General features: G+C 42.8%; 1 protein-coding gene across 1 annotated transcript in view; it reads right to left on the bottom strand.

Annotated features, from left to right (window-relative positions):
- Nucleotides 1-3,244: 3,244 nt before the first annotated feature.
- Nucleotides 3,245-14,655, bottom strand: part of ZNRF2 (zinc and ring finger 2) — an 83,245-nt gene continuing 71,834 nt past the window's right edge. Inside the window, exons 3-5 of the mRNA XM_084858213.1 lie at nt 11,087-11,192; nt 10,190-10,271; nt 3,245-9,451 (exon numbers count right to left, since the gene is read on the bottom strand). Coding sequence (XP_084714339.1) covers nt 10,214-10,271; nt 11,087-11,192 — 164 coding nt within the window. The 3' untranslated portion in view covers nt 3,245-9,451; nt 10,190-10,213. The remainder of the gene's footprint in view (nt 9,452-10,189; nt 10,272-11,086; nt 11,193-14,655) is intronic.

The raw sequence follows: 14,655 nt of genomic DNA, 5'->3' as shown, positions 1-14,655 counted from the left end.
AGCGCTGAAAGCAGGGAAGCCAAGACCACAGATCAGCAAAGGCCGGAACTTTCTGAGGCTTTGCGCAGCTTCGTGCAAAGGCAAGCCTGAAGCCGCTGCTCTCAGCTCAAAACTAAATATAGCCATGTTTGGTATTTTGATGCACAGTGCTAGATAACAGGCAGAAAGATTAGAACATATTTTGAACCACTTAACAGCAGGTCTGAATCCTCTTCAACATGCTCTTAACCACCCCACCATTGTCACTGGCCAGGGACTTACCAAGTCGTGGAAGGATGTTTTTTGTCCAGCCTTTGGATGTGAGTTTACAAATTAAAGTATAGTCATTCTTATTCAGGGCAATTCTGAGTCTGCAAGCAGGGGACGGTTGTTTTTCCAGGCTGATCTGCATGGACAGTGAAGGCTGGGGATCTTGTGGTGTTACATGCCATAGACATTCCGGGGGACATTCATTTTTATGAAATGGCAATCTGGAAGCTGTTTGGAGTGATTTGGTGTCACATGGCAAAGTTTACTGAGGGTATACCTGCATCAACTCTTATTCAGGGCGGTGGTGCAGGTAGGACTGGACCTCGGGGCTGATCTTGGCCCAGAGGGGGCCCAAATGACCATCCAGAGAATGACAGGTGATGGGTTCGTGGGCTGATCTTTGTCACTGCAGCATCCTTTCTCCTTATTTTTAAAAACATTGTATAGTCCGGGGTGGGGCACTGGCTGGGCATGTACATAGTTACAGATGCTCATATTATTATGTTTTCTTGAAACATATATTATCCTTTTCTATGACCAAATGGGGCTTATTTCCAAGTAAATGGGCTTAGCATCAGGGCAGTGGAAGAAAACTCCATTTTATTCCTGTAGTCATGATTGTGCTATGATTTTAGTGCATCATTTAAAATTTACACTTAAAATGCAAGACTGCACATGCTCAGAGTATTTCTTTAAAAAAAATCAGAGTTGGCAAAGAGGTTGCTGTTCTAACATCAGGAAAGGAGAAGCACTTGTAGAACACGGGATGGTGGTGGTGTGAGGAGGTGGGAAAAAGAGAACTATTGTGTAGTCCACAACTGAAACAACACACATGGTCATCTAAAGCCCCCCCCCACCATTAAGTCCAGGGTCTAAAATGACCTAACTGCATCATTGATTCAGGGATTGATGTGTATCCAATGCTGGTGGTTCGCTTTGCACCCTCTCTCAGCCTGAGCTGACCTACCACTAAACTGCACAGCAGGCTGGGTGGGGCAGGGCACAGCTTGCACACAAACTGGTGTGATACTGACACAGGGTTCCACTATGCCACATCATGCTGAGAAGGACAGCTTGTTGTGCTTTCGTTTCCTAGCACTGAAATGGAAGAAGCTCCTTTGCTGGTCCGCCCTTAGCATAATGATTAATCTGGTCCTGGTTGGAAGCCCAGACAAAGCAGCCTTCCCATTCCCTGCAGCCCACAAGCCACGTTCCATCACTGGAATTAGGGATGTCTTACCCAAGCAAGCCTGGTGCAGGCACGTACACTACATTAACTCAAGGCCAATGAAGCACAACCGCAGTAATTGAAGGGAGAGCCGATACAGAGCACTGAGATGGAGTCGGGCTGCGAACGGAGCCAACAGGTGCTCATTTAAATTCCACACATGAACTTCTGCACCTACTAGACGGGAATAATTTCCATCTGACTTCCTACTGCAAAGTCAAAATGTGGCTATTTTGATCACTAAGGGCGCCCACAGCGAGCTTTGGGTTTCACTGCACTCATCACCGACAGGGAACCACTGGCCACAGAGACCTCCCATATTGGCTGCCATTGGAAGCAAGTTGTCGCCAAAGACGGGAAGAAGTTCCAGTCCAATTAACAACTTTCCTTTCTGAAGATCTGAGTGTGAATTCAGTCCACACAATGTCAGAGACAGTTAATTATGAAAGATCCTGCATTTCAATCACGTTTTTTGCAGCATCCTTTAAAAAGGTGCGAGTCGGGGAAGGAGGGTTCCACATGTTTTAAAGCTGAACTTCAAAATTAAACAAAAAACAAAAAACTGCAACCTGTCAAGCTATGAAAAAGGTTTGCTTTACCTCAATGATGTTGTAAAAACTCATTTCTAATTCCACCAAGTTGCACTGAGGCAGTTGTCATATTACCTTCATTCAAGTGGTGAAACTGGACGTTTTCAGGCATGTGTGTAACACCATCAAATTTAACAAATGTACACAGAGAAAGAGAGTCCTGTTCATGCTGAAGGCTAAGAAAACTCTGTTTAGACAAACAATAGGAGAGGAGAGCATCAGAGGCACAGATGATGCAATTTTACTGGAGATCATATAACATAAATCACTAATCCCCATCCAGATTTTAATCTCTCCCCACCCCCACCCCCAAGCTCCAGTTTGATTCTCTTCTTGTGTGATCACACTGCTTTGCCTCCTTAACTTGCTGACCCTGGCTCTATTGTCAAGGTCAGCAAACTGGGAAAGAGAAAGGCTTTGGAAAAACTGCTGAGTCGGGTTTACAATCTTGACTTTGCTAGAACAAATTGAAGATAGCAAGAATATGGACATAGCTGCCTTATATAGAGTCTGACCATTGGAACAGGTAGCTCAGCATTGTCAGTTCTAACTGGCAGCTGCTCTCCAGTTGCTCCCCCTGCTGTATTACTTGAGATTTTTTAAGCATCAAGGGTGCTGGCAATTGAATCTATGGCCCTAATCCAGGATTAGGCTGCAATCCTGAACACACTTACCAGGGACTAAACTCCATTGATCACAGTGGGACTTACTGCTGAGCAAACATGCATAGGATTACACTGTTGAACATGTACTCTACCTCTGAACTATGGGCTCACCACAAATGTTACCGGCCCTGCTGGCTTTTGGTGTGAAGGGAGGATTTGAATGCCTGATCCTGACAGCACATGTTGATAGTTACAACTAAGCATGGCTGGCTGGGGAATGCTGGGAACTGTAGAACTTTTTTCTGTCTAAACATGCATAGGATTGCACCGTTAGCCACTGTGCCACAGTGGCATGAGAAGAGGGATAATCATAAGACCGAAGCAGTGCACATCTAGTGATACATCAGACAAATATCCTTCATTGAAATGCTTTCTAACACCATGAAAACCCATAAGCACCAAGAGAAAAGGCACCTCATTATATTGATGCGGTTATAAGCCAGAGTTTTGACTGAGTACACTTTTCTGTCAAGTTTTTAAAAGCTCAGAAGACACCAGTCATGATGGAAAGTGTGCTTCAAAAGGTTTATTAACACATCATTGTACATATTTTACACAAATGGAATGTTAAAACATACAACCTAGATCAGTAAAAAAATCATATGATTGTATACAGGCAGAACAAGTACAAGATGTACCTTTTAAAAAAAAATCCTCAAGCCATTTTCTCAATAATACAGCTCAATTTTTAAAAAATTACAAATAAGTTTACATTAGACGTCACTAATTACATTCTTTATCAGCAGGGTAATGAAGGAAGACTTCTCGCCCATGGCCACTACCAAAGGTTACAGCATTTCTTGGTAAGCTGTTTCATGCTCAAGAGTTCCATCTAACATGGTGTGGAAACGACCAGTTTGAACAGGTGATTTACAGTGGGCCCTTCAGAGGGGCATCTGAGGGTCTGAAGAGCTCACATCTTGGTCATTACAGTTCGTCCTGAATCATCGTTTGTTAAAAAGGCAGAGTTGGCAACTTAGCTTCATTCAAATGTGCCCTCTAATATCTTAGCTCCCCCTCCCCATTCCTCAAATTATTCAGATATCTTCTCAAGGCCAGTCGGGGTGGAAATCCTACTTGCTAAAACAAAATAAACATATCAGCCTCATTTTGATAAGCACATACACTAGACGAGAGGTTTCCACATTATGACCTGGTTCGCACATTACAGCAGCATTTGGCAGCAAATTATAGGTTACTTAACCCACGATTTGCAGGCATGCACAGGGGTTTGTTCTTAGGTTAACTTTAGGTTGTTTAACCCATGAATGACCCAAGTGTCCAGGTTTGGACATCACTCTAACAATGGGGCGTTCATAGGTTGTTGCTGCAAAGTGGAAGAGGCTCGCTGTTATGTGCAAACAGCCCCTATGTTTCAGGAAATCCTTGGAAGTCTATCAGGGATTCCACAATGAGAAGGTCAGAAAGGACAGACAAGTTTCCTGTTAAGACAGCTTGCCCGCCACTACGAACCCTGCCCTGCAAAACATCGCTGTAGGGAAGTTCTGGGGATAGCGTGCACCTTCAGTTCATGCAAAACCATGGTGAGGCCCAACAGGACTGGTCAGGGGCCTATGTGAACTGAGGGAACACTCCCTAGAAACTTCTGCAACACACAGTGGCTCCTTGGCAGATATGTCAACATGGAAAGGATTCCCTGGTGGTTTGAAGTTTGAAAACTGTACACCAAACCATTTGTCTAGGAACCACCTTTGCAGCTTGCATGAACAATTCTTTGCCACTGCCAACACTTAAAGAGATAGGGGAAAGGTTTTGACAAGTGAAGACTGGTTTAAGGATTCAACAAGGATTAACTGTATAGCTCTTGCAAATGCATTTAGGGCCATCCACCAAAACGTGGAGTGGCACTTTTTGACCACTTAATCTACAGATCTAAATGCATTTTCACATTATTAAAACTTCAATATCAATGCCTTTTAAGATATTGAGGGATATACACCAGGGGAAAAGAAACTCTTTCAGTCTGAGAGCTGAATTCTATTTCAGAGAAGCTTTCAGGGACCACATTCCAGTGGTGGGTGGGGCTAACAGCAAAAGAGGCAGGGCCAAAATACCAAAAATACCACCATATTTTAGCCTGAGGCTCTTACTGCCAGTCCCCAAGCTTTACTAGTGGCATTTCAACCTTTTAGAATGGGGGAAAAACTGCACAAAAGCTGGGAAGCCATTGGTGGGTGGAAGAAAGGGGGTGGGGCAGGGCCAGGAGGTGGGGCCATCTCAGAACCACTGGGCCTAAGATTCTGTATCTCTGATGTACGCTGTAACTTAATTTAAGAAAGAAAACCACCACTTATTAGAAGGGAGGGCCATCTTTTAAAAAAATTATTTTCGATTATCGTAGGGACATTCCAGAACCAAAATGGTGCAAATAGACTGATGATGAAGGGGAGGAGGGGGAAGGAGAAGGGGTGGGGGAGAGGGAGCAAAAGAGAAGGGGTGGCAGAAAGACAAAATAGGTGACCCCTCCTTTTGCATATGGCCTCATCCACTGCCTGTATGTGGTCCTTGACCACTTTCCAACAGGGGAATGTGGCTCTCAACTTCTAAAAGGTTTCCCACCCCTGCACTAAACATACCAAGGTCCTCTCTAGAAAACGCCTTCCAACATCCTCAGAATTTTCTAAGAATAACAACATTTATTGGTCCGTTTCTGGACTGCAACCACAATTTGACCTCATCATGGAGCTAATTTAGAACAATGCACTTCTGTCTTTTTACTATATCCAACAGAACACAGTGCAGATACTGTACTTAATAAAGAATCAGGCTACAGTTTTGAGCTTCTGAGTTTTGTTGCGCAGGGCTGGATCAGAAAGTCAGAGCCATCCGAGGATAGCTACCCCTATTGGATACAAGGAAGTGGTTACTGCAAAAATGATAGAAAAGGCTCCTCCTCTGGAGGAGTCTGTGGAATGAACTGCTAACTGAGGTCATTAAGAGTGTTGCTCAACTAAAAGAGGCAGAGTAGAATAAGGCTCAGACTGTAGCGTGTGCTGGCTTAGGAGGAGGAAGTAAAGAGGAAAGATGTGAAGCTTAAAGTCTGAGACAAAGAAGTATGAATAGCAAATTATGCTATCAAGAAGATCAGCACTCATTGGCAATGGTGAAGTGGGGACTTTCCATACCAGCATGTCTGTATCACAAAGCAAAATGCGGTATCATGTCAGGAAAACCCCACTCTGGCTCAAAAACAGCCAAATAAACACATTACAGGGCTTCGGGGCTGGTGGGAGAAGGACAGCAGATATATGTTTCTGGATTTTTAAAAGTGTATTAGAGCAAGCAAGCAATATAAACATTCTTTACTGGATCCATCTGTTTTTGCTAGGAGATTGAACTGAATGGAATAAAAGCTTCTGATAACTGAAATGAACAAGGGAGCATCCTCCAATTCCTTGGAGGACTTTGAATTGATGGATATAAGTAAAAAGACATGTCTGAAAAGTCCCTATAGTGTAAAGACTTATATTTCAGGGCCATTATATGGCATCCAACCCCAAGGTTTCACAATGTATTGTTAGATATATTTATACACGCTATCTCTCTTAAGAGCTCCTGTATGATACATGAATGTCACCTTACATTTTTAGGCATTTATGTAAAATGTATGAATAGGACTTTGGAAAAGGTGAAGCATGAGAAGTTAGCGTAGGTTGCAAGAACATTTACTTTTTGAAGTACTGGTTTGCTGAGATCAGGAATGGGGAACCTCTGGCCTATCGGCCAGATTTGTCCCACGAAGCCTCCCTCATCTGGCCTGCTGAGCCCCTCCCCGTCCCCCTCCAAACTGCAGATGGAGAAACATCAGGGCTCTTCCTCCATGTCCACGTCACTGTTTTCTCTATGCACAGAGAACAGGGTGGCCTGTTTCTCTGTGCACAGAGAAAACAGAACCATGTAGACACAGAGGAACAGACCCAGCTTCTTTCTCCGTGGACAGAGTACTTTAATGCCTCTCTGTGAATGGACAAAGGGGCTGACCCTTTTCCCCATGTAGAGGGAGGCATGTATAAGAATAGGAGGGGGGATGCACGTATGAATGGGGTGCATGTGTTTGTGTGTATATGATGTGCATGTGTATGAATGGTAGGTGTGTGTGAGAGGGTAGGAGTGACCCTGCCCACTTGGGGCTGTGATTGCACCTGCTGCTGGCACATGGCCTCTGACATGCTGCCAGGTGCTAATGCAGCCCTCAGGGCAAAACAAAGGTTCCCCACTCCTGCCTTAGATTGTCCCAACCTCAGCATCTGATTCCAGCACTACTGCTCCTTGAAAAATCATTGAATCCCAGCCACTGAAGCTGAGGCTCTGATTTAAGTTAAAGGGGTGAATGTCCCTGAATAGTATGATGCAGTGCTATTCCAGGCTACAGCTGAGAAATTTAAAGCCAATGTTAATGCAAGGCTTTACTGTCAGAAGATAAAGAGAATTTGAAAGAGTAGGGAAAGAGAGTAATCTGCTGCTGCAGCTGCCTACAGGCTAATAAAACTTCACACCATGCTTTATTCTTTTCCTCTCTCTAAAATATTACAAACATATCAGAAACTACTGTAATGCTTCCTTTCAAATGACAGAAGGAAGTTTTTGGCAGAAAACACAGATGCTTCCAATGTGTAAAATGGGGTGAGGGAGACATTTGCAGGGCAGACATAGCAGAAGGAGGGGTAATTAACCCTTCCTCATCTACTGCTTTTCTCTTGCAGTGTTCTCTGGCTGGTTTTCCTTGAGCTTGATGCTGAGACCAGATTTCCCCAACAAAAAGGGCTTTAAAGGGGGAGGAGAGAAGTAGATTTCTACAAATTTTTAAGTCATGGAAAAAAACTTGTCATCCCCCACCCCCAGGATTTTCAGGGGAAAAAGAGTCAAGCACTCTTCTCCTGTTCATGGTTCCTCCTTTGCAAATCCCCATCCTGCCTCTGTTCCACACACTGCAAACAAACACAGGATTGAAAATTCTTTGTTTGCCAAATGTCTAGTTCTGTCCATTACCGCTTGTTGAGTATGATCCTAATAATACAGCAACTGTCTACTTCTCCTTTTCCTGAAGTCAGCAGTGACTGCTGGCTACCACAGAGTATGTATCTACACTAAATAAGACATTATCAGTGGATTGTACGGTTGGGTTTGTGGCTTCTGAGAGGTGGCTAAGTAGCAAGGTATCAAGTGTGCACACACATATGCATTTATGTATAAGCTAATAGCAGCAGTTGTACACTTGCATTTTTACAAATAAGATTTGTTTTTGTTTTTAGAAAAATGGTCTCAAGGGAAGCAGAATTAAATCCTTAAGAATAATGAAATGATGTGATACACATTTTTGCTAATTAAACATGTTAAAAGTTTCCATCACCTTTATTCAACACTTTTTCATCTAATTACAAACCGCAAGATACTTTAATAGCTTCCATAACAGGTCCCCCTTTTTGTGTGGAAACAAATATATTATTAATAACTCACAATTTTACTTAGTGAGCCTATTCTCTACCCTACCCCAGACAACTCATTTTACAATTTATGGTAAGCCACAGTTGTGTAGTAAAATATTATTGGTTTAAGAATATAGGTGCTTCCTTCAACCTTATGCCTACAGTTATGTATGCTTTAACCCATTTATATCAATGAGATGAAGCATGAACAACTGGGAATAGAATTATAGCCACCATCAAAAGTCTGACCAATGGCATGGATGCAAAGTACTATGATCTGCTATGACCTGCCATTGAGACAACCTTCAATAAAAAACAAAAGCACACAAGAAGTCAGTCCAGGTCCCATCCCCCTGAAACGTCCCACTTTGCCTGCCTTTGTGACTACTCAGCTAGAGTTGGGCAGTCTGGAGGTTGACTTAGTACAAGAAAATAACTACCTGAAATATTTAAAAAATACCCGTTAAATTACCTTAACTGGCAGCACTTTGAGAGATGGTAATTCTCATTTCCCTATATATTTTTTAAAAAATATATTGCATAGCTGCTAGATTATGCTCTTTTTAAAAGAATGTTGCTGCATTGATACCCACAAGCAGTAAAAGTGAATTTTAGTATACTTATACAGAAATGAACACAGTATGTGGATTTCAATAACTCTATAGCCTGATCAACAATGTAAATTAACAATCAGCTTTGATTATGTTTTGCTCTTTGGGCTGCACTCTGACAAAGCTTCACTTAGAAAAATTTCCTAAATCAAGGAATGTTGCATTCTTTCACAGAAAAAATGTGTATAGACTGGGGAATTTCAGGAGTAAGTTCACAATGTTTGACGTACTTCATAGTTTGCCTGTATCCCCCGCAACCCACAGAGGATTCCAACCCAAGAATGGCATCTTCCTTGTATAATGTCCCAGAGTGAACTAGAGCGTACAGCTTCCAGTCAAGGAACGAAGTGAGAACATCCTGCTTCTGTACACAGCTTTAAAAAAATTAAACTGAAAGTTAGTAACTTTGGCCTGTAGATACAAAATAGATTCCATAAAGTCTGTGGGAAGAGGATTTTCCAGGATGTGCAGCATTTTCAGAATCCCTGTGTCTCCTTCAGGTGAGTGGTTGGTACACTGAGCTCCCAACTTTGCATCATTTGTCCCATCCCATGTTCCATCTCTTATCTCTCCCAGTCCAAAATGAACACAGGTCCACTCTCATATTAGCTTCTGAAGATGGAACTCCAAATCCTTTACATTTGATGATCAGTGTAAGAGACTACAAAGAAATTCACAGAGAAGAAAATTATATTTCTTAGAAGCAGAATATGTTCTGTAAATCATAGCAGTCTTGTTTCAGGAAGGAAATTGTGCCTCTCTCTCTGAACACAACATCATTCTGTGATTTAAAAATAATTGCCATTATGTGTGCAGGCAGCCATAAGCACTGACCAGTACTGACAAAACCTCTCTCTTGCATTTAATGTCTAATAGCAGCTTACCAGAGATGTTGAGAAGGAATTACTTTCTCCTTGGCATCCCCCAATACATCTCCCACCCACTTATTTACACAAATAAGCTGCTCTAATGCCACATACAGTGCAATGGGGAACCAAAGCCTCCAGTATTTCCCACGAAGGCAGAAGGAAGGACAAATAGAAGGGAGGTCGCAACATGAGTTCTCCCCACTATGGGGGGAGGGGTTGACTGCGTCAGTGATCCTGCATTCATCCCCAACATTAGTCATGGGACCAATGGTCTGAAGCCTCTGGCATATTCAGTCTGGAAGGATCAAATCCACTAAAAAAGTGCATCCAATACCCAAAATAAAGTATTGTGTGAATGTACCCTCATGAAAAGGGACAACATGATCACAGTAAGAAGAGTGAATGATGGACTGGAGAGCTCTAGAACTTATTACTGCAGCCAGTAATTGAATACACAACTTTATAGATTAGGCTGGTGAGACAATATTAACTTTAACTTATTAAACAGTAGTAAGAAAAAGTAGCAGCACCTTCAAAAACAGGAACTTCTGCCATTAATCCGAGGGATGCTCTGGACAAGATCTATTTACTTCAAACCATTCATCTATGCATCTATGAGAATGAGAAGAAAAATATTACTCAGGCTGAAATACGAAGACAAGTTATTCATGAGTCAGCTCCAATGAAACCAATAATTTATTTCCAAGTAAATGCTGTTTTTATCAGAATGTAAGCATCATAATAAGTAGGATTGCCATTAATAAATGACTTTTCCATCCATTAACTGGTCTGTTGTAGAGTTATGCAAGGATTATTTAGCCTTCAAATAACCCCCGCCGACCTGGTTTGCATGACACGTATACCCCCAGTTGGAGGCTGCGTATTCATAATGGCAGCCAGAATGCACCACAGCTCCTTGAAGGTAAATTAAACCACGATGGGCTGTCATGTCGTGAGAAGCAGGTCAATATTTGCATGAATAAGTCTTCATTGTAACTATTGCCCCTCAGCAGCTTCTTGCGGTTTGTTTTATGCATTATCAAGGCAGAGGAGACCACCAAAGCAAATTAACAACAAAAAAACACCGTGGAACATTAAATATACTGACAGGATAGATTTTAAAAATCACGATTATCAAAGTTTGTTTTGACAGTTCTTTTAAAGCAGACTTATTGACAACTCCTGTTAGATTTACAGGTACCACTGTCAGAGCAGATTCCTCCTGCTTCCTGCACCCCCCTCCCAATCTGCCTTGGTGGGTTGGAGGGGCTTCCTGAGCAGATTTAGGGGGGCATGCGGGTGGTGCAGGGGAAGGATAGGAAAGGTAAGGGAAGTCCTGTTGCACAACGGACTTCTGCTCACATGATGATGGATGTAGCCCAATAATACTACATTCAGGTACTGGATTATGTTTTGTACATACTTACCCTTTATGATATATGCATAGACAAGGTAATCGTGCTATTGTATCCCCTTGCTGCAGCTCTTCCAGGCATATTGCACACTCCCCAGCATCTTTACTCAGTACATCCTCTATAAAAACAGGTAAAAAATAGCAGAGACAAATATAAGCTATACCTCTAATATTAACAATATTCTAACAGAAAACAGGCAAGACAGATGAGGTCCATCAAGTCTAACATCCCACACAGCTAAGACGCTCACAAAATCAAATCACAGTGTGATGTGATTTAGTCTAATGGAAGACAGTTGCAAAACAAGCTGTTGGGAAGTAGGGCTGGGTACAGTACCTCACATGCTTGCAGATATGAAACAACATGGAATCTGCAACAAAATATTGCAGTATGGAATGCTTCTGTTTAGGGTTCCAGCCAGTTATGCCCTCTTCCAGGATACCTCATTCCATTCCCCCTCCAAAAGTTACCTGCATTCTGTGTCCATTAAACACACTCCTGTCCCCCACTCAGCTCAAGACTTTTTTCCTCCTAAAGGTGCTTTTTTTTTCTTCATTCCTGCTAATTTTGGGGGTCTCCCATACCTGGCCACACTTCGCTTTTCTGCGTGGCTGGTGCTGTTTTGGCTACATAAGGATCCACACTTGGATAATAAGTTTGCTATTAGTATATAGGATCACTGCCTTTTTGTGGCGAAGGGGCTGGCGTAACTCAGTGAAGCCATAAGCTATGCCATGCAGGGCCACCCAAGACGGACAGGTCATGGCAGAGAGTTCTGACAAAATGTGGTCCACTGGAGAAGGAAATGGCAACCCACTCCAGTATTCTTGCCAAGAAAACCCCATGGAACGTATCACAAGGCTAAAAGAGATGACGCCGGAAGATGAGCCCCTCAGGTCGGAAGGTGTCCAATATGCTACCGGGGAAGAGCAGAGGGTATTTCCAAGTAGCGCCAGAAAGAGTGAAGCGGCTGGGCCAAACCCGAAAGGACACTCAGCTGTGGATGTGTCTGGTGGTGAAAAGAAAATCCGATGCTGTAAAGAACAATATTGTTTAGGAACCTGGAATGTCAGATCAATGAATCAAGGTAAGCTGGAGGTGGTCAAACATGAGATGGCAAGATTGAACATCGACATCTTGGGAATCAGCGAACTAAAATGGACAAGCATGGGCGAATTTAATTCAGGTGACCATTATATCTACTACTGTGGGCAAGAATCCCTTAGAAGAAATGGAGTACCACTCATAGTCAACAAAAGGGTGGTACAATCTTAAAAATGATAGAATGATCTCAGTACGAATCCAAGCCAAACCATTCAACATCACAGTAATTCAAGTCTATGCCCCAACCACTGAGGCCGAAGAAGCTGAGGTTGATCGGTTCTATGAAGACCTACAACACCTTCTAGAACTAACACCAAAAAAAGATGTCCTCTTCATCATAGGGGATTGGAATGCTAAAGTAGGAAGTCAAGAAATCACTGGGATAACAGGCAGGCATGGCCTTGGTGTACAAAATGAAGCAGGACAAAAGCTAATAGAGTTTTGCCAAGAGAACACACTGATCATAGCAAACACTCTTTTCCAATAGCACAAGAGACGACTCTACACATGGACATCACCAGATGGTCAATATCGAAATCAGATTGATTATGTCCTTTGCAGCCAAAGATGGAGAAACTCTATATAGTCAGTCAAAACAAGACCTGGAGCTGACTGTGGCTCAGATCATGAGCTTCTTGTTGCAAAATTTCGGCTTAAATTGAAGAACGTAGGGAAAACCACTAAACCAGTCAGGTATGACCTAAATCATATCCCTTATGAATATACAGTGGAGGTGACGAATAGATTTAAGGGATTAGACCTGATAGACAAGAGTGCCTGAGGAACTATGGACGGAGTTCCGTAACATTGTTCAGGAGGCAGCAACTCAATCCATCCCAAAGAAAAAGAAACGCAAGAAAGCCAAGTGGCTGTCTGATGAGGATTAACAAGTAGCTGAGGAAAGAAGGGAAGCGAAAAGCAAGGGAGAAAGGGGAAGATATATCCAACTGAATGCAGAGTTCCAGAGAATAGCAAGGAGAGACAAGAAGGCCTTTTTAAATGAACAATGCAAAGAAATCGAGGAAAACAACAGAATGGGAAAGACTAGAGATCTCTTCAAGAAAATCGGAGATCTCAAGGGAACGTTTTGTGCCAAGACGGGCACGATAAAGGACAAAGAAGGCAGGGACCTAACAGAAGCAGATGAGATTAAAAAGAGGTGGAAAGAATACACAGAAGAACTATACAGGAAAGATCTGAATGTCCCTGATAGCCATGATAGTGCGGTCACTGAACTTGAGCCGGACATCCTCGAGAGTGAAGTCAAGTGGGCCTTAGGAAGCATTACTAACAACAAAGCTAGCGGAGATGACAGTATTCCAGCTGAGCTGTTTAAAATCCTAAAAGATGATGCTGTTAAAGTGCTGCATTCAATATGTCAACACATTTGGAACACTCAACAGTGGCCGCAAGACTGGAAAAGGTCAGTTTACATTCCAATTCCAAAGAAGGGCAACGCCAAAGAGTGTTCAAACTACCGTACAATTGCGCTCATTTCACATGCCAGCAAGGTGATGCTCAAAATCCTACAAGCTAGGCTTCAGCAGTATGCCAACTGAGAACTACCGGAAGTACAAGCTGGGTTTTGAAGAGGCAGAGGAACTAGAGATCAAATCGCCAACATTCACTGCATCATGGAGAAAGCCAGAGAATTCCAGAAAAACGTCTATTTCTGCTTCATTGACTATGCTAAAGCCTTTGATTGTGTGGATCACAACAAACTGTGGCAAATTCTGAAAGAGATGGGAGTACCAGACCACCTTACCCATCTCCTGAGAAACCTGTACGAGGGTCAAGAAGCAACAGTAAGAACCGGACATGGAACAACCAAGTGGTTCAAAATTGGGAAAGGAGTACGACAAGGCTGCATATTGTCACCCTGCTTATTTAACTTATATGCAGAGTACATCATGAGAAATGCCAGGTTGGATGAATCAGAGGTCGGAATTAAGATTGCTGGGAGAATTATCAACAACCTCCGATATGCAGACGATACCACCCTAATGGCTGAAAGCAAAGAGGATCTAAAGAGCCTCTTGTTGAGGGTGAAAGAGGAGAGTGCAAAAGCTGGTTTGAAACTCAACATTAAAAAAACTAAGATCATGGCATCTGGCCCTATCACTTCCTGGCATATAGAAGGGGAAGAAATGGAAGCAGTGACAGATTTTACTTTCTTGGGCTCCAAGATCACCGCAGACGGTGACTGTAGCCATGAAATTAAAAGACGCTTGCTCCTTGGGAGGAAAGCTATGGCAAACCTAGACAGCATAGTAAGAAGCAGAGACATCACCTTGCCGACAAAGGTTCGTATAATCAAAGCTATGGTTTTCCCAGTAGTAATGTATGGCTGTGAGAGCTGGACTATAAGGAAGGCTAAGCGCCGAAGAATTGATGCTTTCGAACTGTGGTGCTGGAGAAGACTCTTACGAGTCCCCTGGACTGCAAGGAGGTCAAATCGGTCAATCCTAAGGGAAATC

The sequence above is a fragment of the Heloderma suspectum genome, chromosome 5, assembly GCF_057233095.1.
Source record: "Heloderma suspectum isolate Gila_16-S chromosome 5, 16-S_ref, whole genome shotgun sequence".
In the NCBI taxonomy this organism is placed as follows: Eukaryota; Metazoa; Chordata; class Lepidosauria; order Squamata; family Helodermatidae; genus Heloderma; species Heloderma suspectum.
The sequence above is the reverse complement of the archived record's forward strand: the minus strand, read 5'-3'. Positions and strand labels throughout refer to the sequence as shown.